The sequence below is a fragment of the Leopardus geoffroyi genome, chromosome E3 (assembly GCF_018350155.1).
Source record: "Leopardus geoffroyi isolate Oge1 chromosome E3, O.geoffroyi_Oge1_pat1.0, whole genome shotgun sequence".
NCBI classification, from domain to species: domain Eukaryota; kingdom Metazoa; phylum Chordata; class Mammalia; order Carnivora; family Felidae; genus Leopardus; species Leopardus geoffroyi.
Genome location: NC_059340.1, coordinates 31,566,040 through 31,591,472, shown reverse-complemented (window position 1 = coordinate 31,591,472; position 25,433 = coordinate 31,566,040). Strand labels below are relative to the sequence as shown.

At 54.6% G+C, this 25,433-nt stretch overlaps 1 protein-coding gene across 3 annotated transcripts in view; it reads left to right on the top strand.

The window, feature by feature from the left end:
• Positions 1-25,433, top strand: part of SNX29 (sorting nexin 29) — a 493,450-nt gene that overhangs the window by 431,862 nt on the left and 36,155 nt on the right. For all 3 annotated transcript variants that reach the window (XM_045460338.1, XM_045460340.1, XM_045460339.1), the window contains one exon: positions 19,146-19,285. In XM_045460338.1, coding sequence (XP_045316294.1) covers positions 19,146-19,285 — 140 coding nt within the window. The remainder of the gene's footprint in view (positions 1-19,145; positions 19,286-25,433) is intronic.

Below are 25,433 nucleotides of genomic sequence, written 5' to 3'. Positions count from 1 at the left end.
TGATGGAACATCTTTTTGTGTGTTTATTGGCCACTTGTATATCTTTGGGGAAATATCTATTCAGATCCTTTGCCCGTTTTAAAATTGGGTTGTCTTTTTATTGTTGAGTTGTAAGCGGTTTTTGTCTATTCTGGATACAAGTCCCTTATCAGGTATATGATTAACAAATATTGGGGCACCTGGGTGGCTCAGTCGGTTGAGTGTCCAACTTCGGCTCAGGTCATGACCTCACAGTCCGTGAGTTTGAGCCGCGCGTCGGGCTCTGTGCTGATGGCTCAGAGCCTGGAGCCTGTTTCAGATTCTGTGTCTCCCTCTCTCTCTGAACCTCCCCCATTCATGCTCTCTCTCTCTCTCTCTCTCTCTCTCTCTCTCAAAAATCAATAAAGGTTAAAAAATTTTAAAAAAACAAAAAAAAAACAAATATTTTTTTCTCATTCTGTGAGTTGTCTTCTCCTTTCTTGATGATGTCCTTTGCAGAACCTAAGGTTTCATTAATACTGTTGAAATCTAATGTACGTATTTTTTCTTTTGTTCCTTAGGCTTTCTGATGTCTATTAAGAAAGCTTTGCCTAAAACAGGGTCACTACAATTTATTCCTGTTTTCTTCTAACAGCTTTACAGTTTCAATGTTTCGATTTAGTTCTGGGACTCATTTGGAGGTATTTTCTGTATGTTATCAAGGAAGAGGTCCAAATTTACTTTTACATGTGGATATCCACATGTCACAGCACTGTTTGTTGAAAAGACCATTCTTTCCCCCACTGCATTGTCCTGGCATTCTTGTGGAAAATCAGTTGTTGGCCATGAATGTGAGAGCTTATTTCTGGATGTGAAGTTATTTTCCATTGATCTAAATCTCCATCCTTACCTCAGCACCATCGTGTCTTAATGACTAGAGCCTCTGTAGTAGGTTTGGAGTTGAGAAGTGAGCCCTCCACCTTCGTTCTTTTTCCAAGATTAGCTTGGCTACTCTGGGTCCCTTAAATTTCCCTATGAATTTTAGGATAAGCTTATAAAGACTGTTTAAAAAAAACCCAGCAACTGAGATTTTGGTAAGGCATTACATTGAATCTGTGATCAATTTGAGGGATGTGGTTTTTATAACAAGGTGGGATGTTTTTCCATTTATTTAGGTCATCTTTAAGTCATTCAGCAGTGTTTTGTAGTTTTTAGAGTCTGAGTTTTGTGGTTCCTTGGCTCATATGTACATTCTTGAGCCAATCTCTGTGGCCAGGGGTATGGAACATTCCAGTAGCTGGACCTGACTCAGGTGTCATGTCTGCTTCTACAGATGGGGAGCGGCAGCGGTGGGTGGGGGGGCAGCCTCTCCCCCACCACGTGGACTGAGAATAGGGAGCAGGAGATCTTTGAGAAAATTGTTACAGTGCTCTTACCAGTGGCATGGAGGGGATGGCTGCTGGGCAGGCAAAAAGAAGAAACTGTCGGTCCTAATATCTTAAAATCGAGGCTTCAGTAAAGGCACCTAAAGGGATATGGAGGCACTGGATCCAGGGTTTAAAAGGCTCTTGTCCACTTGCTTCCTCCATAAAAGAAGACATGAAGAGAAATCCCTGAGGTCTGTGGCATCTTAGGATACAGAAGTGAGATTGTGGAATCTTCTATTTACCAAAGGCAGCCCATTAGGGATTTAAGGTAGGGTGGGTTTGGGAATGTCAACTCTGGTCAGTGAATGGAGGTAGTGAAGGCTTAGCTGGGGAGGTGGGATCTCCCTGCCCAGACAGCCTAGGCTGATTCCACACCACCCCCCCTTCCCGCCCCCAAACAAACAGTGCATTCACTGAAACCGCATTCCGCCTTCCTCGGGTGCCGCTCCTGAAGCTTCTCCTTCATACAACACATGTCTGTTCCTTCTAATCTTCAGTTTTGCCTTCTATTGTCTGACAAAGCTGTGAAATAGTGAACGCCACGTCTCATGCGCTCATCAGCTAGTAGAGATGATGATTGTACTAAACCCACATGTTATTTTGAGATAGAAATGCCCTGGCAAAGTGATAACAGCGATGGTAATAACAGACGGAGCACTTACTCTGTGCAGGCACTGCGGCTACTGTTGTTATCCCTCTTTTAAAGATGATAAAACCAAGCACCTCTTCCAAGGCTACAGATCCAGTAAGTGGTAGAGTCGGGATTCCAACCCGGGTGATCTAACCACCACCAGCTCAGTTTCTTTACCGGCAAATCACAGAGTTGAGCACAGCGTATGGCACAGAGCAAGCCCTCAGTAGATGATAGCTGCTGTTTGCAGTCAGAGAAGAATCTTTACTGTGCAGAGCAGGTGACACTTGGCCCCCTCGTCCCAGGTGTGAGCGATGACCAGTGTAGAATCGAGCCCTCTGCCTCCTCCATTTCTCCGCACGAATTTGCTGGGGTAGGGCTAGCTGCCGCCACGACTTTCAACCCCAGACTTTGAGTTTGTTCCTTGTTGACCTTGTTGTCTGACGTTTGTGGTCAGCAAATGGTTTATACAAGGGCCCTGAGTAGACTCGGAATATCACTGGGCCCAGCTTTGAGGTTTGCGTCTTTTCATTAAATGGCTTGAATTTTTCAAAGTTGGTTTGCATCACCTACTCGCTTGCTGACTGCAGTAAAAGTTCTTTTCGTAGAGTGGCTCCTTGGACGTCCGCTGACTCAGCACCTGAGGTGTATTCAGTGCGATCTCGTGCAAGGAGTTCCAGGCTGCGGATTGGGAGGAAAAACCACGCTGGGCTTTCAGTTCCTTTTCTGTAAGAGGTGGTGTGGGCACCACCATTTCATTTTTAACTCCCTTAGTTTTGGCATTGGCACCCTCACGGGACCAGAGGGCATGGTTTGGTACGTGGATTCTGAAGCCAGAGGGGCCCGGGTTTGACTTGCGGTTCCTGTCGTTGAAAGGATGTTTGACCTTAGATAAGGTTTTCACCTCAATGTAAAATGGGTTTTCCTCGATTTCCTCATCTGTAAAATGGGTTTAATAATAGTGTCCACCACCAAAGGTAGGATTAAACAAGTGGAAAAACTGTGTTAACACTGATTCTCACACCCAATCAGCTCTCAGTAAATGGCTGCTCTTGTCACCACCTTCAGTAGTTTAAACAGAGGAAGGGGAGCTGCTTTGTTGAATTAGACCCTCCCCTCAACTCCCAGTTAAAGCCCCCACCCAGGACACTTCTAGGGAGCTCTGCAGGAACCTCCTTGGAAATGATTTTTGTAAAGTGATCTCTACACCCATCGTGGGGCTCGAGCTCACTACCCCGAGATCAAGAGTCACACACCCCACCGACTGAGCCAGCCAGGCGCCCCTGCAGGGACCTCCTTGGAAGACTCGTGAACGTCAGAAGTCCCTTTGGTTTCAAGGGACGAGGTCGAGGAGCCTGCATTCAGTCTTGGCTGTCAGGCAGGTCTGTGCCTCGGTGGCCCCCTCTGGCAGTGGGGTTGGCAATGGCTGTCTTGGCATTAGCAGGTTATTTGAGGTTGGAGGGGAGCGTCTTTTGGAGGAGGTTTGAGAGAAGCAAGAGGAAGGGGCCGCAGTGCCCCCAGGTCTCTGCAGCATGCCCGACAGAGAAACGGGAGAGACACAGCATCCCTGACCTAGGACCCCACCAGCCGGTGTATGTCCCTTCTGCTTGCTGCCCATTGGCTAGAGCTGCTCTCCTGACCCCAAACTCCCTGCAGAGCGTATAGAGCAGAGAGGTATTTTGTGTGTACCAGCTTCCTACGCTACAGTCTCATGCACTAGCGTGCCCCAGCTCCTAGCACCTGCTTGGCACATCATGTTGGTTGAGTCAGGCACGATGACAGCTGCCACTCTCTTACAGAGAAAGGAGCGAAGACCTCCAGCTGGGGCGTGTCTTGACTAGCTAGGTTGAGTCCATATCTGACTCTGATTTTATTTTTACTTCTTAAAAGAAAACTCCAGGGTCCTTGTCCAAGGTAAATAAAACTCCCAAGTAAAACTCGAAAATAATCCCTTTATCCTTCCTGGTTTATCTTCCCCATTTGGTTTTTTTGATATTGTGATATGATAAGAAATATATGTTTAGTCTTTGTCCCTGGTTCCTGGCACAGGGCTCCTAAAATCCTTCCAATTTTCTGATGGGGTGAGGGGAGAATCTTTCGATACAGTGTTGGACTCAGTCTTGGGTCCTGACCCAAGAGCTTCTAAGACCATGGGGATCTCCTGAGGCTAATGAGATGAGTGGCGGCTGGGACCCCTAGAAGCCTGCGGAATGGGGCTGGCCTCCAGAAGGGCCAAGACATGATTAGAGGGTTAGAACGTTCAGCCCCGACCCCTGACCTCTGAGGAGGGAGAAGGCTGGAGATTAAGTCAATCCCCAGCGGTCGGTGATTTAATCAGTTGTGCCCATGTACTGGAATCTCCCTAAAAATCCTAAACTGTGAGGTTGGGAGATCTTCACGTGGGTGAACACATTGAGGACCTGGGTGGGCGGTGCCCCCAGGGGACGCAGGGACAGTCCACACCTCTCCTCCTCATCAGTACCTTGCCTTATGCTTCTCTCCCATTTGGCTGTTTTTGAGCTGTATGCTTTATAATAAACGGGTGATGTTAAGTAAATTGGTTTCCTGAGTTCTGTGAGCCATTATAGCTAATTATTGAACCCGAGGAATGAATTATGGGAATCCTTGATGTGTAGCCAGTTGGTCAGAAGTACGGGAGCCTGGGACTTGCGATTGGCATCAGAAGTGAAGGCAGACTCGGGACAGAGCCCTTAACCCGTGTGGTCCCATGCAGACTTCAGGCCGTTAGCGTCAGAAGGGAGTTGAATCATTAGACGACCAGTTAGTGTCTGGAAAGCTGGAGAATTGATTGCTGGTGTGGAAAAAAAAAAAAAAAAAAAAAGAGGAAAAACCCCTCCCCATGTGGTATCAGAAGCATCGTGGAGAAACACAGATCAGGTTTGCATGAAACTCAAATGTCCTCAAAGGTGAGGCTGTTGCCCTCTACCTCTCCCACCCCTCCAGTGCCCAGCTTGGTAGCAGGCCCAATGCACAGGCTTTGTGAACTGGATGGAATTTTTGGAAACGTCTCCTCTCGAGAAAGCGGATGGTGTGGGACAGCAGAGTGGCTGGGCCTGGAAGTTGGGAGGACCATTCTAGCGTGAGCATAGACAAGTTAATTCCTCTCTCTGTCTCAGCGCCCTAAAATAGAGACACCCCCCACCCACACACACAACCACAGAAGTGTGTTTTTGAGGGTTAATGCAATGCCATATTCTGAACACCTGGCCTCAGGTGGGTGTGCTTGCTGTCGAGTCTGTAGCAGTTACGGTCAAGGGCCCTGTTACAGCCCCAGGCCTGCTGCGGTGGGTGAGCCAGGCCCCAACCCTTCCCAGGGTGTCTGGAGCCTTTCTCCAGAAAGGCGCTCGGCCTGCAGAAGCCTGGAACCAGCCCCTCTCAGAAGCCCAGCTTGATGGCCACCGGCGGGGTGAGGGCCATGGAACCAGCCTTGCAGGGGTCTCTTTTTGATGACCTATCGATTTTTTTTTCTGTTGTTTCTGGATGGCTTGCAGATGTATTTTCTTTGGTCTGCACCATGATCTCCAGGCGTTTGAGTCAGTGGCCAACTGATCTGAGAATTGAGAGATTTTGCCTTCATTATGCCTCTCTCCCAGCCTGTGGCACGAGCAGTTAAGAATTGATAGTCATCATAGAGGCTGCAATTAAGGCAGAGATGGTCCCCCATAATGCCGCTGTCCCTGCTCTTAAAACCTCTGAGAATCTCCAAACCAGACCCCGTGCGACCATCACACTTGTAGCCACCAGACTGTGAAATGGTCTGGGGCCTCGTGAAGGGACCGGCCTGTCTGTCACGAGGGAGCGGCTCTGTGTGCCATCTATGCCCGAGGGCTGCATGGAGGACTGTGGACAGGAGGAGAGCGGGGCCCCATGGGGCCCGCAGGCAAGGCTGGAACATAAACTACGGGAGAGCACTCCGAATCTCCAGCTGGACTGTCACGGCTCGGTCTCCGTGTCTGCAGTCGTCAGACTCGGAGCTTTTTCAGGGCGGAACACACGTGCACCCCAGATCCTGCTGGGGACTTGGGGTCTGATGGAGGCAGGGCCTGGCCGTAAACGGGCGCGGGCAGGAAAATACTGCCGCTCTCCTTTCTGTTTCCTCCTTACCTCGGGTACAGAAAAAAGCAAGTGAATGCTGTTCTACAGCTCCAATAACCTGACCCCGCTGGTCACCTGGAGGCCCCCAGCTCTGTGTTTCTCCTCTCTTAGCCCATCCGCCTCCCGTTCTCCTCCCTGCCTGCCGCCAGCGGCTGCTCCAGCGGGTTTGGCTGTGGCTGCAGACATGTTGGTTTCCTTCTAGACTGTGTTGCAGTTGCTGTGTTTTTCTATTTGCCTTCACGGGTGTTGCGTGTCAGTCTCTGTTCCTTTACTTGGCGTACTCAGCATTCTATCTCAGCTCCATTTACAGGGCTGCCTCTACCTACACTTTGCTCCTGTAAGTGGTGATTGTATCTTGGGGGGAGCGTCAGCCACGTCTCACTTCCCCTGTGGCATGATCTCACTCGGTCACGCAGCGATTCTCCGAGTCTGGCATTCTCCATATCTGCATCGTGCAGCTGGAGAAGCTGGGGCCCAGGGACAGCTAGTGACTTGGCCACGATTACTCGGCTAAACAGTGGTAGGAGCTGAGCCCGCCTCTGAGTGGCTCTGGTGGGCACATGATGCGACTTTCCCGAAAGAATCCCAGGTCCTGGGGCTGGCTATCGTGAATTTGAGGAGAGCGTCCTGAGTTCAGGAGCCTCTGACGGGCTCGTCTGTCTCACACCAGTGGCTTTGTGTGGCGTGCTCTTTGTGTTTTGTTTGCTCTGCCTACTCTTTAAGTATTTTTATAATTTTTTAACTTTTTGAAATCTGAAGTTTCACGTAAAAATCTCGGCGATCCGGCAACAGTGGGCCCGAGTTTATGCCAGGCCAAGTTTCCGGGATCACAGGAGTGGTACCCCTTCCCAGCTGGCCCCGTCCCCGTCGCCGGTCCTGTGGCTCGTGTCACCCACAGTTCTGCCGAGTTTGTGGTTCTGGAAGAGATTTTCGTCTGTGGGCAACACCCTTCTCTCCTTTCTGAGTTCTTCCTATTAAATGCACAAACCAGCCTTTCCCCTGTCCCCAGCTGCTGGGCCCGCACTGTCCCTCGCCTGCAAAGTCAGTGACGGAGAAAAATCGTGCTTAGCTGCAGCGGAGCCTGCTCCTGGCCTGCCAGGAGATCATTTGTCGTGTCCTGCCGAGGGCCCAGCCTGTGCCCGGCACCGTGGAGGGGGTAAGAGATGCCGCTCCTGTGTGGCACGGGGATTGGGCAGGTGGCGCGGGAGGGGCGAGACAGGCCGCCATACCCAACCCGTCTCCAGCAAAAGAGGCAGCGGCGAAGCCTGTGCACCTAATCGTCCCTTCCCACAGACGGGGGTTCTGTTGATACAAAGGTGAGAATTCATCCAGCCACAGCCACTTCTCACTGTGTGGAGTCGGGGCCGGGGGAGTGTGTAGAATGACGGTATTTGGTTCCCTCTGTGCGAACTATAGGACTAGTTTCTTTTGGATTTCTGTCTTTAGTAAAGCTGTAGGTCCCCTGCAGTTGGGAATCCATTGATGCTGAGAGGCAGGAGAGTATCGCGGCTGTGAGCTGAGCCCAGCTCTGTTCCCCCACCAACCCCTCACTGTAGAGAAGGCGCTTAATCTCTTAGAGCCTCAGTTTCCTCATCTGCCAAATGGGGGTATGAGTAGCCAGTTCCTAAAACCCTTGCAGTGAGATAATGCAAGGAGGCACTTCAACTAGGGGTGGCACACAGGAAGCTCACAGTAAACCGTGTCCTAAGTATTGCTCTTTCTGTCGCTCTCAGAAGCTTCTGGGAGGAGGGTGTACACGTAGCTCGGGCCTGTGTGGGTTTTCTGTTGCTTTTCCGAAAGAGCGAATCGCTTTGTTTCCTGAACGTGCAGTCGGCGTCTGGCGTGGGTACGCCTTCAATGCAGGCGGGGTCAGGGTGTGCTTTCTGTTCTGACGTTCGGCGAAGTCCACCGATAGCGGGTGAGTGCTGATGGCCAGCCGCCGTGCTGTACCCACTGTATGCCAGCCCCGGGGGTCCGATCTGCCTCCCCCGTTTAGTTAGGTCTCATCACCCGTGGGGCTCAACACAGCGTGCTCAGCGGTGTGAGCAGGAGGAGGAGGGGCTCTGGGACCAAGGGGAGGAGCGAGGGTGCCAAGCCTGTGGCCTTTTCCCTGAACGAAGCGTGGACAGGATCCGGGTCCAAGAGTCCTCTTGAGTCTGCCCTTTTCTTGCCACCACAGGCAATATTTCACCCCGAGACCGTCAGAACACAGCCTTGGGCCGCCGACAGAGTCTTAAATCTGCCTGCGCGTCGTGCGGAAAGTCCTGATTCAGATACGGGGGGGGGGGGGGGGGCATTCCGGCTGTCCGCAGCCCCTTGGCCTTTCCATGGGGGTGTCAGCATGCGCTTTTGATGGGGTCAGACGACCTGGTTCGCACTCCACCTGTGTGATTCACCGGATCCCAGAGCTTGGGCATGGCCCTTCTGCCCCCCGCACCTCTGATTCCTCATTTGTGAGATGGGCTCATGGTAGGACCTACCTCGGAAACTCATTTTGAGGAAACTCTGCTTGATAGTTAGGTACAAAGCACTTAAAACACGTCACGCAGTAAGTACTCCTGTGTGCGATATTACTATGCTTGCTGTTACTCTGTGTGCTTCTGCTGTGCAGATGTTTTTAGGTCGTGGAAGCCCTCTTACTCGTTAGACAGGCAGGGTTCATGGTTCCTTTGCCTTCCCCACACCCAGGTGCTTCACCAAATAGGGGGAGGCGGTTGAGGGCAGTTGAACGAGTGCAGACATTAGGGTCCAGATTCTCAGTTCCAGCCTTCCGTGTTTCCTACGGAAGCGAGATCACCTTGGAGGTCGTCCGTTACCACCTGCGCAGAGGCTCAGCAGTCCAGCAGGCTCTGCGAGCTCCCTGTCTCAGACCTGACACTCCTTCTCCGTCCAGATCCCAGTACTGCTTTTCGCCTTTGGGTGCGGCGAGTAACGTCTCTCCCCTCTGCCCGGGAAGGAGGATGCCGGGTCCTGGACCTGTCCGCTCCCTTCGCACGTGAGGAAGCTGAGGCTCAGAAGGGACCCGGCATTCCCAGGGACGTGCACAACATGGGGGGCAGCGTGAGACCAGGACCCGGGTGCCCAGCGTGTGACCCCTCACCTGCCCCAAAGCACAAGGAGCCTCAGCTGCATGAGACAAGGAGCTGAGATAGGTTGTCACCCCAGGCTTGAGGTGAAGACACTGGTCTCTCTGGTGTCACCTCATAATGGAGAGTTCTAGTCACTAGTTTTTCATGCCCGTGAGCTTGGAGGGTTTGCCCCGCACTCACCTCTAGAGCTCACGCCCGCTCCATGCCGTGGGAAGACGTGGTGGGAAAGGGATGGGCGGTGGGTCGGAGGAGGCTTCTCTGGGAACCGCCTGGGTGTGCAGAACAGATCCATGGGGAAATGCAGGCTGGACAAGAGGTAGACCAGCGCTCACCCACAAGGCAACCCAGAAGCCTGCGATAGTAGAGCCTGGGACCCCTCTAAGGGCAGGTGCAGTTTGCATCCGGTGACGTCCCCACCGGGGCCCCAGGAGTCTGCTCTTCCAGGTAACCTAGGGGCCCTGGTCTCATTCGTGGCCGTCACCTGACAGTTGAGAACGGCTTACCCTTCCGGGAGCAGAAGTGCATGTTAGCGGGGACTCTGGCGGCACCGCTGCGGGGAACTGAAGCCCCAGCTCAGTGGTTGTGGTGTGGGCTCTGCACCGAGCCGTGACCTGGGCCTGCGTGCCACTTCCAGACCGCTCACCCACTAGCTCCGTGAGCTCAGGCCGACTCCTTAGCTTCTCCGTGCCTAACTGTGCAGCCGGAGAGGAGCCGAGGGGGCCTTGGAGGGAGCGGCACATGCACCAAAAGGCTCAGCAGAGTCTGGTCAGTCCACACTTACCAGGCACCTGCTGGAGGCCAGATACTGTCACCAGGCACCGGAGACATTATTGTCATCACCGCACAAAAATAAAGGGGTAGGGAAGGCGCCAGAGTGGATGAGAGGGCCTCTTACTTGAGCATAAGGGACTTTGGGAAGAGATGGGGAGACGCTGACAGGAGCCATGCAGGTATCTGGATGGAGGGCATCCAGACGGAAGCAGCAAGTACAAAGGCTCAGAGACAGAAGCAGGCTTGGTGTGTTCTGGGAGGTTCCCCAGTAATGAGAGTGGGCGGAGTCGCACGGTTCCCCAGTAGTGAGGGGAGTGGGCGGACATGGGACCCAGGAAGATGGGAGGAGCTGGGGCCTGGTGGCCTTGGTGCCGCAATGAGGATGTGGGGATATTCTAGATGGGGGGCGTTGGGTGGGGCAGGAGGCGCTCTGGCCCCTCGTCTGCCAAGAGCCATGCCTGGTGCTCGGTACTGCAGACGGAGACGTCAGTGAGCAAACCAGTCCGTGTCCTGGAGAAGCTCCTGGCCGACAGGAGAGACTTCCGTGTGGAGTGACGTGAGGCCACCGTGCGCTTGGGTCCGGGGTCTGTGGCCAAAAGGCGGCAACCAGCTGTCCCAGGGGGTTGGGGGAAGCGCTTACGTTAGACAACGGAGCTTGAGTTGGGAGGCGACAGCCTCTTCCTGGGTGTGGGACCAGAGCCCTGCCCAGGTGAGAGGGGGCGGCCGACAGGCCCATGGCAGCTGGGTGACAAAGGGCCTTTGGTGCCATGAGAGGGACCTTGAGGTTGACCTCGGAGGCCCCGGGAAGCCCCTGGAGGTTTCTGCCCAGGAAGTGGATGGGAGCGGAGCTTGAGGTGACTCCTTGCACTGGATGCCGAAGCACCTCTGCCCAGTCACTGGGACGTTTATCCTGGAGGCCGAGAGGGGTTTAGGGTCTGCCCTTGATGTTCCACGACCAGCCCATTCTCAGCCCACCGGACTCAAGAGGCACTCTGGGGCCACATGACCTGGTGGGTGTGCTCCGCAGCCCCCCCCCCACCCCCATCCAGGTTCAAATCCCAGCTCCGCCCGGACTCTTTGTGAGCCTAGCAGGCGTTCATCTCTCTGTGCCTCCGTCTCCCCAGCCGTGAGGTGGGGTGGTGGTCCCAGCCCCACAGGAGGCAGCCAGGAGTAAGGGGTAAATTGATGGAAAGCTCTCAGAGTGGTCCCTGTGAGGTGGGAGCATCAAACCGTCCCCACCTTCCTCTCCCCTGCCGAGTTCCCCAGCCCCCATGTGCACCTGTTGTCTCCTTCACACCTCAGTGACTTCCGGCCTTAACCTGGGACTCTCCCCACAGCCCAGCTCCAGCCCTGCTTCAGTCTGTCCACGCCTCCACCCAGCTTCCTCAGTCCTGCTTGCCACCTACTCCAGACCCTCATCCTCCGGTCTCCCTCCTCCCTCCCCCTCGGGAGGCTCCCCTGGTCCCTGGGCCTCCCCCCTCCCTCCCCCTCGGGAGGCTCCCCTCACCCCTGGGCTCTTGCCCCTGGGCCTCCCCCCTGCCTCCCCCTCGGGAGGCTCCCCTCACCCCTGGGCCCTCGCCCCTGGGCCTCCCCCCTGTCTCCCCCTCGGGAGGCTCCCCTCACCCCTGGGCCCTCATCCCTGGGCCTCCCTCCTGCCTCCATCTATGGAAATTCCACTCACCTCCCCAGACCAAGGCCCAGAGTGCCTTCTGCTTCCCAAACCCTCTCCCACACCAGGCTGGCTAGAAGGAAACACCACCTTCCCCTAGAAGCTCTTCTGTTTTGCCACAGAGTTTTGTTAATGAAATGCCTGCCTGTTGCCCACCACTGGGCCCGAGCGCTGGTGCTGTGACTTGTCATGAGTCTCGTGGGCCCCCAGCTCAGCGCTGGGCCTATCGGCCTCCTGGAAACATTAGAAGAACCAAGGGATTCTAGGTTGCATCTCTCGGGGAGCTCTCATGGTGGCCTCTTCTGGCATCTTCTCCCCACAGGCCCTGGTGCAGCCTGGTGTCTAGGGAGCGCGGCTGGCGAAGGGAGTCCAGTGTCTGGTGCCTGCCGGCTGCTTGGATGTGTGAACGATGTGTAGAGCATCTGCTGGCCGTGGGCTGTCGGAGAGGGAGACTGTGACGTCCGTAGGGTTACGTCTGTCTCTTGGATTGCTCTGTCCTTCCTGGCCCATCACTGACTACTTGCTCGGTGATTGATGCTGGGCTTGAGCTGCTGGGGTGAAGTAATTATAATCACCAGGACGTTGCTCCCCTTGTCCCTTCAGAAGGGCAGTGACTCTGACTCCTGAATTTGTGGGTGTCTGTGGAGACTGAGGGCACGGAGTCCTCCCCGGGGACACCTTAGAGACACATCGCAGGCTTCCTCTCCCTCCCCTGCCCAAACTCTCCAGATGAAGCCTTCTCCGTCCCCTCTTTGCTTCTGCATTCCAGTGCAGGAGCACCTGGGAAACAGCGTAAGCGAGGCCTGTTTGAACCAGCCAGGTCACTCATTCGGCTGTTCAGCCCCGGTGTGATCCTCGGGACACCCCCCACCCCCTACAATGGCCGCTTGGAGCCCGTTCTCAGCGTAAAGATGAGAAGCACAGTTACCTTTTCCAAGTTTGCACCCTTATTGTTTCCCTGAGTTAATCAAGTAGAGATGCTTCCTGTAGCTTCGCTAAAGATACCCGGTCAGAGGCTTACACAAGGGGCTCGGTGGCGTTCAGGAAGCTGTACGGGGGTCCATCGTGTGCGACAATTCATTGCTCTCGGTTGCCTCCATGGAAAGTGTTGAAAGTGGCAATTGCGTGAATTTTCTCTCCTCACTTCCCAATTAGCGATTGCATAACAGTCTCCCTGGAAACAAGTGCTCAGGCATCACACCCGGAACACAGCAGAGCTTGCTGCTTTGCAGCCCGCGAGCTGTGCCTGCTGCCGGGGGCGCTGAGGCCTGTCCCCATGTCCCAGGAGGGCGGGCCTGGGCCTGCGGCCTCCATCGGCGGCGTCTGCACCTCCCGGCTGACCCATACGTGAAAGGAGAAAGGCAGGTTTTCAGTACTCCTGAGATACAACCCAATGACAGAGACCAAACAGAGCTCGTCAAGTCTGGAGAGTCAGAATTGCTTTTCTGTCTCAGGGAAGGAGTAGCTGATGGTCACTCTCTTGCTTGGAAACACCCATGGTCCTGAGGGTAGAGTCCACGTTCTCTAACTTGACCTCCTGGCCCGCCCCTGCCGGCTCCCCACCTTGTTCCTGCATCTGGGCTCTGTCCCGCTGCAGCCCTTGGCCCGCCCTGGCTGTTCCCTGACCGGCACCTTTCTGTCCCCCAGCCTGAGAGCAGACGGATGTGCACGGGCCCAGGAAGCAGGCGCAGGAGTTGTGAGCGCGTAGGTGCCGACTTCGCCCTCTGCCTCCTCCTCCTCTCTCCAAAGTGCCGTCTCCGAGGGCCTCTGTGGATTAAAGCGCCTATGGAAGAGGTGCTCCCCGGGGGAGTGGTAACCACCACCACCCCCATCCCCACCACCCGGGCCAGTCTTCTTTCCTCCTGTCCAGCCCACACCCATCTCTCCCGGAACACTCACTGGGATGTATTCATTTGCCTGCTCCTGGTCTCCTTCCCCGGGAGCCTCGAAGCTCCTTGAGGGCAGGGGCCCCGTGTGGTAACCGGCGCACATTCTTTCGAGGCACACCGCCTCGGACAAAGGCAGGCATACCCCGAACACCAGTGAGCGTGTCATGCGTGAATCCGCAGAATTGGCCCGAGCACCTCTCCCGGCACGTGGTGCAAATCTGGAACTCTGTGGCTTTGGCAGCGAAGTTAATCTCTCATTCAGGGCACACCTGGTGCAGAGAGGGTGGCTCCGGTGGCCTCCTTCCTGCAGGTGGTTCTGCCACTTGCCCGCGTGGCCTCCGCACTCCCAGAGGAAGACGAGAGAGGGGGAGTGTTGCAGGGCACTTGCCTTTCTGTGGCAAGCCCTGGATGTGGTTGCCTCACGTGGCCTCCACCAGGCCCGGTCCGTGGCTCCCACCTCGCCACAAGGACACTGGGAATCTCGTCTTCATTGTTCCCAGGAAGAAGAAATGGGCTGGGTGAGCCAGTCCCCTCAGAATTGGGCCTGGGAGGGACTCTCCTAGCCAGAGGATCCTCATGCTGGGCACCTTGGGAGTCTAATCAGTGTTGCGGAGTTCTCCAGCCAGTGACACAGTGTCAGATCAGCTGACTCTGGAGTAGCTGCTTCTCAACAAGGCCTGAGCTGCTCACTCCTCCTGATGGGACCAGACCTCCAATTTATTTTATAAAATGCCATGACATTCTTAGATGAAAATAAAAACGGACTCTGGAAATGCACAGTCACCCCTGGCCACCTGGCAGGCAGCTCCCAGGAAGGGTGGCCCCAGGGCAGGTCCCCTCAGGGGGTGGGGGGGCATTTGGCTGAGAAGGCCAGCCCAGGGAAGACCATGCCAGAAAGTGGAGGGGCTGGGGGGACCGAGCGTTTGCTCTAGGAAGCGTGGCTTATTGTCTTGTTTACAGTGTGCCATCATTTTTAAAATTGCTGCTCTTGATGTGACGGTGTCCTTGTCTTCTCGAAACTCAAAATGAAATTAACCTTTCTGGAGGAAGGCAAATGCTCATAGTAAGATAGCCCTGAGTGTTCTTTTCGGAGGCGGAGGCGAGGACTGAGCCCCAGCACTGCTAATGGCTCTAGGGTCACAAAACAATAGCAGGGCCACCACAGCTCAAGAGGGGGCCCCCAGAGGAGTCTGGCAGGTTCCTTGAGCTGGCTTCCATCCCCTCCCTTCACTTCTCACACTGCAGCCCCAGGAGCCCAACCAACGAATGGAAATCTGTCCTGTCCCCTTAAGCACTGGACCGACCCTGTGGGGACAGGCTCTGACAGGACAGTGATCTCCTCCAGGGCGCCCCCGTGTGACAAGTGGAGTCTCTGAAGAACTAGCTCCCGGCCTTCTGTCTTCTCCCTGCCTGAGGGCATTTGGAGACTAGCCTCCTTTCCTCCATACCACTCCCCCTCTGGGGTCTTTGTCCTCTCTCCTTGGACTTGGCAACAGCTTTCCAACCACTCTGCCTGGTGGCCTGCTTCTCCTCCCCTGAATTCATCCCCTGTGTTTATTCTATTATCTTCCAGTGAATGCTTATGGGGCCTCTCATGATCTCCAGGCACTGCATTGGGCTCTGTGATACTGGGGGGAACCAGACAGGTAATGGCCCTGCCTCCCTGGGACGTAGATCGTTCAAGGAAGGTGGGGAAGCTAGAGGCACATGATGAAGCAGTGGTGAGGACCTCGAAGAACAGAGAACAGGACATCGTTAGCAGGGGTATCCTGGAGGGTCTCTCCGTGGTGGGGGCTCAAGAGTAGAGACTTAAATGTCAAGGTATTCCAGGCCAAGAGGACGGCTTGGGAAAGGCCTAAAGCATCAGGAGCATGGGTCATCACCTCATGCACAGAGAAGTTGCTGGTGGATCGGCATCAGTCACAGCCTCCAGAAGATGCTGATTACCAGGGGCTTAGCCTGGGTTGTCCTGAATGAGGTGGGCCCATCCTTGCCGCCATTTTATGGATGGGAAGCCTGAGGCTCCCACTGGTTTAGCCACCTGACCGTAGATGGCAGTGTGGGTCACCCTCCCCTCCTGAGGGACTGCCATCTGATGTGATCATCCTGCAGTGCGGTCTCGTGGATGGTTTTCTAGGGGCCCACGGAGGCCAGGGGACCAGGGAGAGTGGGCCGGCAGACATGCTGGGTGTGCTTCCAGCCAACGAGGGCAGGACTGCTTAGCTCTGAAATCGTACCAAAGCCCTTAGTGGTGAAGTATCACGGTGGTTATCATTTTCTGTAAGGTACCTTCACCCAAAGCAACGGTGAGGCAAACGCGGAAAAGGGCTAAGACTTTATTAGATAAAGGGTTGTGGGGATTTGTGGTGCCATTTGCTCTGCTTTATGCGATTTCCAGAATTAAAAAAAAAAAAAGTAAAAATGAAAGGACAGTCACGGGAAAAACAGTCTTTCGTGAATGGTTCTGCCCTCTTCCCTGCCCCACGGAGCTCTGCCAAAATCACGGGCGAGGACTCATGAAGCGGATTGAGACCCGAGGGAAGCGATGTCCCTGGTAGAGGTTGGCAGTCGGGCACCAGCGTTGAGGTGACAGGCTTCCTTCCCTCTGCACGATACATGGCTTCAGCCAGAGCTGACCCCAGGTGGAATTTCTCTGAACTGAGTTCTGTCTTAGGGAAGCCCGTGGTTTGCAGGACCCGTAGGTTTCTCTTCTATAAATTGGAGAATGTCTTCTGGATTGGGGGTGGCTCTGACTGTGCGCTGGTTGGAGACCTGGGACCCTGCCCATCTGTCTCCCAATTCTGAGCCCTCGGGCATGTGCCTTATTCTTTCTGAGCCTCCGTCTCCAGCGTCAGATGGGAGCGTGCGGCCCAAGAAAAGAGCTCAGCGCACAGCGTGAGTAAAGATCCCGCAAATACCCGCGCTTGCTCTGAATGGCTCAGGTAAAACTTGCCCACATGTCAAGTTCGGTGCTGCCACGTCAGGTTTTTTCAGGGGCTGGTTAGGGTTCCAGGGCCCGCGCTCTGGAGCAATGAGTTCTTGGAAGGATTTGGGATTCTTCCAGGGTGATCATCTTTCCACCACGTCACTTCTGTCCCTGGGACCTTGGTGAGAAGAGGCACTGAGACCAGGGAAAATAGACACTTTCCACCCCTGGGTAGCTTCCTCCCACCTTCATTTTGAGCGTTCTGGCCTCCCTAGGATCCTGTTGCCCAGCCCAGCCCCATAGGCAGAGTGGGGAGCCTTCCCCCATCTCCCCTTATTGCTTGAGAGGGTGTTGAGTATTCCCTGCTGCAAAAACGGAGAGACTTCTGGGGCTCACAGGCTCCTTGGTGGTCCTCCGACAGCCTCTCAGGCGGGCCTGTGGGCTTCTCGCGCCCCTTAGAACTTAGGCCCAATGGACTCCGTTTGGCACTACGTGGCCACGTGAACCCCCTTCCCCAGAAGGAGCATCTCAGTGCCTAACGATGGGTCGAAACTCAGAAACCATAGAGCAGCACCTGGCCATCAGACCAGGAACGCAGCACAAGTGGCTGCAGCTTGTGCCGTGACCGACCACTGCTCTCTGGCCCAGCGCGCCTCCCACCAGGCAGTGGGAGCCCGGAGCCCCTGTCTGGGGCCGCGCTGGGCCGGGACTCAGAGTGGCTTTGGCAGCCCTTAGTGCTCTCACCCTCTAGAGGAGGGCCGTGCTGAGGCAGCTCGCAGGGGTGGCCCTGGGCAGGAACCCCTTGCTGTGACCCGGAAGGGATCCGGGGAGCCTGCCAGCCGCAGAAGCTCTGTGACCTTTCCTCCCACCCCGTGTCCTGGAAGGGCTGCAGGGTGAAATCCAGGATGCCCGGCGAAATATGAATCTCAGATAAACAGTAATTTCTTAGTTCCAGCGTCTCCCAAATGTTGCACGGGAAGGTTTTATTGTGTGGCATAGAGTTGAATACTGAAAAATTATTGAATCATGAATTATTGAATATTGAGTTATGAATACTGAAAAATTACGCGTTGTTTATCTGAAACTCAGATATCGCCAGGCATCCTGTGTTTTCGTTTGCCAAATCGGGCAGCACGAAAAGAATCCCCCTGCCGTGCTCAGGTCCTTGGCAGGGCCTTGTGGGGACTCTTCTCCCGAGATCCAGGCACATACCGGGGTCGGGTGCCTCTGGGCACGGCCTCATTCAGCTGACTGTTGACAGAGCCCCTGTTTGAGGTCACCTCCATGCTGGCACAGGACAGAGGGCGGGGCTGAGGGCCATGCTCCATCTGTGAGACCTTGTGCACAATTCACCCAGACCCTCTGAGGCTGCCACGTCCTCATTTGTCACGTGAGAGTAGTCCCCTCTCTTCTCATGTTCTTGTGAGGTAGGATGACCTCATTCCTCCCCCTGCCCTCTCTCTCCCCTTCCCTTACTCACCTCATGTGGTTCTTCCATCTAGGAAGGGCATCACTCTCACAGAGAAGGAGTCTCCTGCCCCCCACGCTGGCCAGGGTTTCTTTGTGATGAGCCACGGCCCCCCGGTGCAGATCCGCATGAGCAGGACAGGCCACACAATCTCTGGGACCCCTTGCTTCAATATCGTTAAGGATTTCAACCCTGGGATGGCAGACTGTCACCCAGTTGTAGTTCTTGGCAGGCATGCTTGGGCCACCAGCCCCGCCGCCGAGGGCCAAGCAGACACGACGGTGGAGGGTCAGAGGACAGAGCCCCACAACACCGAGGGTAGAGACTGCATAGACCTGGGGCCCTGTGCCTGCCTCCCGAGCCATGCTGCACAGCCCCCAGCCTGGCATGGTCCCGTGCTGCCCAGTATCCTGGTTTTTCAAGGGAAAATGGAACTTCTCAATACAATCTTTCTTCTTTCTTTTTTTAATCTTTTTTTGTGTGTGTGTGTGCTTATTTATTTGGAGAGAGAGAGAATGTGCACGTGCCATTGGGGGAGGAGCAGAGAGAGGGAGAGAGAATGCCGAGCAGACACGTGTCAGCACAGAGCCTGACTTGGGGCTTGATCTCACAAACCATGAGATCATGACCCAGGCCGAAATCAGGAATCAGACACTGAACCAGCTGAGCCACCCAAGTGCCCCATCAGTAAAATCTTTCTTAAATAGTGATGACTGATTCATATTTTAGAAACTTCCTATGATGGTAAATCAAACACTGTCTCTGGGAAGCAGCTTGGACCTGTGTGGTGCCTGCATTTATCTGTGAGTCCTACACTGGCCTGTGACCTCCACCAGCAACACAGCAGTGACCGGCTTTGCTCACTGTTAGGTCCCCTGGCCCCTTCACCGCCTTGGCACATTGTAGGTCCTCTGTAAACAACAGACACAGTTGCTAAGACTTCATTTATTCATGGGAACACACTGTAGGTGGTTTCATGGATCTGTTGTCCCCCTCTTAGTAATAATATCACAAGCGTCTTCCCTGTTGATTCAACAGGATCGCACGTGGGAAGCCTTACATACACCGTTTGCTCGCGACAATCGCTCAGGTCGACTTCGGCCGTCTGGGTGGTGATGACCGGCCGCTGTATCTTCTATGGGTGGTTTTCGGAAGAGGAAAGAGTGAGCGCCTGAGCGGCCCTGTGTGTCTGTTTTCTCAGGATGCCAAGTTTGTGGAGGAGCGGAGGAAGCAGCTGCAGAACTACCTGCGCAGCGTCATGAATAAGGTCATCCAGGTGGCCCCCGAGTTTGCCGCCAGCCCCAAGAAGGAGACCCTGGTGCAACTGATGCCCTTCTTTGTGTAAGTACTGTTCACGTGGGCGCTCCGCCCAGCACTTCCTCCTCCCCCTCCTCCGAGGTTGGCAGGCGAAGTGCGTGGCCATCGTTGACACACCGGGGCCCAGGTGTTGTTCCCCGAGCCGCACGAGCTGAGGCGCTGTGCACTTCCGAAAGGGCTTCAAGACAGCGGGTCAGCCGATGAGCGCTGTTGAGCTGAGGTTTGCAAATAAATGCAGGCCTGCGTGGCTTTCTACCTTCCACCTTTCGATCCAAGCAGAGAGTAATTTTCTCTGCAGCTCACAGAATCTTCCAGAACCAAATCAGCCTGTCACCGTTGCTTCAGCGGGTAATGGATGCAAGGGAAAATTCTCAGACTCCCACTGCTGCTGACTTAAGTCATACTAATATGAAAATAACTTTAAGTGTGAGCTAACTTAAAAAATTAGGTATACATTTCTTATTCTTATATCTCTTATAAAAGTGAACAGGAATTGAAAGATGTTTGTTGACGTGTCAAGCACTTACAAAATCATCACAATTTAAAACTGTCAGCACAACAGATACTGATGTTGTTTTAAAACCGAAGCTTTGCTCGCGTTGGCCTGGAGCACACTCCTTCCTTTGCCGCGTGTGGCGTCCGTGTGACTGGGGGCCAGCTCCGTGCCCCCCACTCGTCTCTGGTCACATGGCTGGGAACATGTCTGTGCAGCACCTTGGGGCAAGTGGCCGTCCCTTGGTGTCACTACTTGATCTCTGAGGAGTCTGCTATACCATAGAACTGGAACAGAGATGATGGAATAGTTGTTTTTTTTTTAGAGCCTTCAGATGCTATAGAACATAATCGTATCATTTCTGGAATGTTAGCATCATAGGGAAACTCAAGATGTAAAACTCTGTACGGCAAACCTGTGGATCCCCAAAAGTGGGATTGGGACCCATTAGTTGAGATGCGCTGGTTGGGGCTGTGTGACGTGCTGGGGTCTGTCCTCATTAACGGTGATGCTCTGACCTCAGATGGGCTTACCCTGTTTATGTCTGCCTTGGGTCCCACCTCCCGGCATTTCCAGCTTGAACTTCCGACCAGGCCGACGTGGGCCAGCTGCCCCTCTCGATTGCAGCTTGCTCATGTTTTCCTGATTTTTTCAGGGCTTTTGTAAGAAGACAAAATTTGTATTCTGCATCTGGTAAAAGGCACCTTTTTTTTCTTTTATTTTTTTAAGGGTTTATTTTTGAGAGAGAGTGCAAGTGGGGTGTAGGGGAAGAAAGAGGGGGGCAGAGGATCCAAAGCAGGCTCCCCACTGACAGCAGAAAGCCTGACGCCGGGGCTTGAACTCCCAAACCACGAGACCATGACCTGAGCCAGAGTCAGACGCTCAACTGACAGAGCCACGCAGGTGCCCCACGAGCCACCTTTTTTTCTAAACGCTTGCTATGGAAAACCACATTTTGCATTCATTCCCTGGTGATGCTGGGGCTTAGTCTCGCTGTTTGGAAAGCACCGTAATGGTTCGTGAGGGGAGTTCCCATTCTTTTAAAGGCAGCCTCCTGGCCTGCGATATGTGTTGGAAATTAACCTGTCCCTGAGTCCTGTGAGTTTGGGCTAAATTCTCCAGTGACAACCAAGTTAGGCGGTCCTAAGACCCTGATGCGAAGCCAGGCCGCCTGCCCCCGTCTGAGGAGAAGAGACTGCTCGCAGGCCAGCCGGCGTCCCTCCTGCCTGCCGTGGGCAGCCCGGGTTTCTCTGATTGGGCTTTTACCAAACAGCGGCCTGCGGGATCATGGAAACTGTATGTTCACCGAGCAGCTCAGTGTGCTGGGGGAGCTTGGCCATGCGGTTATGTTCATCAGAGCTGAGGGAGAAACCTTCTGTGTGTAATTAACACAGAGAACAGAAAAGCGCAAAGAATCTCAGTCAGAGATTGTGGCAGATGACGCCATGTTGACGCCAGACTTCCGTGGAAACGCTAGCCTAGACCCCGGTCGGAATTAAACCACTTGCTGCCTTTGGCTTTCCCGGGGTCCAGAGGACGCTGCCCGGCCCATGTCTGTCTTTTGTGAGTGAGGTGGGGATTCCGGGTTGGAGTGTGTAGATTGGTTCATTTTGGGGCAGACAGAAGGTGAGCAGCGGTGCGATTTGTCGCTGCTGGTAAGTCTCCGTGCGATGATCTCCTGCTTGTGCGTGCCTGGTGCTCAGCTCACATCCCGCCCTGAGGAATTTCTGATTTGAAAAACCCAAATCTCTCTTGGTTAAGGGCATAAACCCTACAAAGGATAATTATTCTCATAAAGCTTGACAGACGTCCTCGGTTCTTTCAAATGCTGACTCAGGATTCTAAAAGCCCCTGTTAGCTACTGAACAGAAGTAGGTGTGTTTACTAAGGAAGGTGCCTCCGGTCCCCTTCCATGTGCTGACTGCTGACTACAGGCACCGGCTCAGGGGTCCCCTACTTGAATTCATCTTCCCAGTCTTCCTGAGAACCTATTAGGTGGCACCCTATAAACCTGCCGATAAAATGGCAATTTTGTAAGGTTCCACTCAAAACTGCTGAGCAGAGCGAGGCCCGGAGAGGTCCCCCGCGGACCCCAGGGTTACCCAGCCAGCGCACGGGGAGCCCCGGGTGTTCGGTGCCACATCCCGTGTTTCGGGGTAAAACTTGGAGCCTGTGGAATGAGCCCGCCCCGCCCCCACCCCCGATCTTTTATCTGACCAGTCCTGTGGAGTTTTGGTTTTTGTTTACTTTTACTGAAGTGTCCCCAACCTCAGAATAGCAGTGTCAAATCACGTATCAGGCTTCTCTGGAAAACTGAGACTTGGTCCTCTCGTGTTAGGGACGGCACATGTGTGTCCTCCCCAAAGTCACGTGTGGAAGCCCTAACCCCAGTGTGATGGTATTTGGAAGTGGGGGTTGGGGGAGGTAATGAGGTTGACAGGAAGTCATAAGGGCAACACGATGGGATTAGCGCCCTTACGAGGAGAGGAGAGGCGCTGGCGTTTGCTCGCTCGCTCGCTCGCTCGCTCTGCCACGTGAGGACACCGTGAGCGGCAGCCATCTGCAAGCCAGGAAGAGAGCCTTCACCCGGAACTAAATCTGCCAGCACTTTGGCTCTTAGCCTCCAGAACTGTGAGAAACCAGTGTCTGTTGTTGAAGTAAGCCACCGCAGTCCGTGGTATTGTGTCACGGCGGGGGGCAGACGCATACGCCCCCGTTCAGCGCCCCGCCACCCTTGGCTGTCGCGGAGCAGTGCTGCCTGCCCTCACCGAGACCCCCGCCCCGTTGCCTCCTGGACCCTGAGCCGAGCCGAGCCTTCCCCTGTTGGCCTTTGGCTGCTTTTCTCCTACGCTCGTTCGCGTTTCCTGCCTGGCCCCCAGCAGACACTCGGGCGCGCAGTCCTGCCTCTCACCCGCCGCTCAGACGGCCTCTCCATACAGTCTGGATAGGAGACCAGACCCTGTGTCACCCAAGATGCGTTCGGTTTGCACGCTGCTCTCGCGCGTGTTCTGTGAGCTGCCCCACTGCCAAACTTCCGAAAGGTGGTCCCTCTCTGATTTGGGGTGGGCGAGGGGCGGAGGGCAGGGGACTCAAAGCCGGTGCATAGAACTTGCTCCGTTTTCTTCATAAATCTTCCTTAGAGCCTTTAGGCTTGTGGGGCCCAGCATCCAGCAGGACCCGCTTTTGCACGCATGTCTCCACTTTGTTTTTCTTCTTTCGGGTGTCAGTATTGCTCTGTGTTCTTCTGCAAGGGGCATCCCGACCTCCAAGTAATCTTCCATCTGCTCCGATCTGGGAGCTGAAGAATCGGCTGGTCAGATCTGTTCTCCAGACCTCCCCGCCTCCCACCGCCGTCCCCGCCAGGGCCGGCAGCAGGCCGAATCAGAAAGCCGGGCGGCGGGGGAAGCAGACCGTTTCTTTCCCATTTTGAACTCTGTGTGTCAGATGGGGACCGGAGTCTGCCCGCCCCCCCGCCCCAAGATGGTGAGCAGGGGAAGAGCAGCCCCCTCTGGCCCCCTCCTCGGGAGCCCCGTGTCGTTTGCACCCCCCAGCATTTCAGGGAAAGGTGGGCGCCAAGACGTGACGCGCGGCAGATGTTAGCAGACGCCGCGGGGACGTCAGGTGCTCTTTTGAAAGTGCGTTAACGAGGGAGGCTTGGATTCCAAGAACTCATCCTGCGGAACTGGACCGCACATTGGTGAAGGCTCACGTGATTTCTTGTGCTGGCGTTTAGCGCGTTATTGAAATGTTTACTGCAGAGCAGTTCATCCTGGGGAGCTGCATCACGGTCGGCTGTTTGTGAAGGGGAGGGAAAAGTTACAGGGGTGAGGGCTGGAGTAATGTAGGTCACAGCACCAATTGCCACCTGAATTTTCAGCAAACAGTGTGGCTGATGTCTGCCCCTCTCACCACCCCCCTCCGCGGCCACACTTGCTCCGAAAGCGTGTTGAATGCATTTTTTGCCGAAATAGGAGCCGCCATTTCTCCCAGTGAGCAGGGGTGTAGCCTGGGGATGAAATGCCGCGCGCTGCTCACCACGAAAGGATCGCCTGAATCCTAAGCTGAGACCTTTCACTTTGCAAGTTGCTGCTGATAGAAATTATTTAGGTCCCTCCTAGGGACTTTTAACTCCCACTGCTTCTCTGGAGGAGCCTGAACCTTCCAGGCTCCAGAGTCCTCACCGTGGCCCAGGTGCCACAGAGGAGTGCAGACCCGATTTGACAGATCTCAAATGTGTGGCCAGACCTGGGAGACTGGTTAGGTGTGGACGGTGTTTAAAGTAGAACATGAAGGTGAGTGACTTTTGATGGGACGGTTATGCCCCACATTGGCGCCTTTCCAACTACCCAGTCGGGCTTCCTTGATTTCCATCAGCTGCCAGGCCCTCAAAGGCAGATGGGTCTGAGGTCCCTGGTAGCCAAACAGAAAGGGTGGGAGTGTGGCGTCTGAGGTTCCCCAGCTCTCCCACTAAGGTGGAGGATGGCCTCAGGCAAGGGTCTGGCCTCTGTGTCTCGTGTCGTGAGGTGTACAACAGGAAGAACAGTGGCAGGACCACCGATCTGTCGGGGGTTAAGTGAGCTCACGTGAGAGAGCCCAGTACAGTGTCTTGGTCTGAGATATCCACTCTTGAGAAACAGGAGGAGAGAATCCTTATAAAAACCCCACGGACATTTCTGGGTGTCTCTTCATCCAGCCACATATGCATCCATCCCTACAAGTGAGATACTGGAGGCCCAGGAAGTTTAAATGATTTGCCCAAGATCATTCTGAATTATTCCCGTCCCCCTACTAGGGATCCCGCACTCTAGACAGTAAGTCAGGGCCCGCCCCGGGGAAAGCGGCTGCAGGAGCTGAGCTCTGGCTTTCCGGGTGCCCGAGAGGTCGGCCTGGGCCCGTGGACATTGTTCTTCCCACGGGAAGGCACCCCCAATCCTTGGAAGCCCACCACCAGAGGCTCCTCCCCGGCGACCTACCACCCTGTCACCTGGAGACAGGAAGTATAAAATGCCACCCAATCACCTCCGGCCAAGCCTGGCTATGTCTTTTTCTTTTTTTTTTTTTTTCCTCAAGTTTATTTATTTTGAAGGGGAGGGAGGAACAGAGAGAGAGAGGAAGACAGAGAATCTCGACGCAAGGCTCAATCCCACAACCGTGAGATCATGATCTGAGCAGAAACCAAGAGTTGGATGTTCAGCCGACTGAGGCACCCAGGTGCCCCCAGCCAGGCTATTTCTGGGGCTGCTGCTAGGGTACGTGGAGGCAGTGCCGCCCCCAGGGTGCTGGCCCTCCAGATCCCAGGGCTCCAGTCCAAGGAGAGAGGAACGAGTCCCTCTGTTTGAAAGTGACAAGAACAACAGCTACTCTTGTCTAACATTCAGAGAGCCTTCATGTCCCCAGGCTTCCTACCCTCAGTACTTAGGGTCTGACTGCCGTCTCTTTCTGTTTGGTGGGGAATGGGGAGAGGTCAGCTCCACAGAGGAGGGACAAGAGCAGGGAGGAGGAGGATGGTGTGACTGTAACGAGTGCCAGAAAAAGTGGGGGACTCTGGTACACGTCCAGGACAGAAACTCTGCTGACTGGACACATGGAAAGTACCCCTCAAAGGAGCCTACATTCAGCAGACATCTTTCCCATCTGGTTTATCATAGAGCACAAAACAGAAATAAGATTAAAAAACAA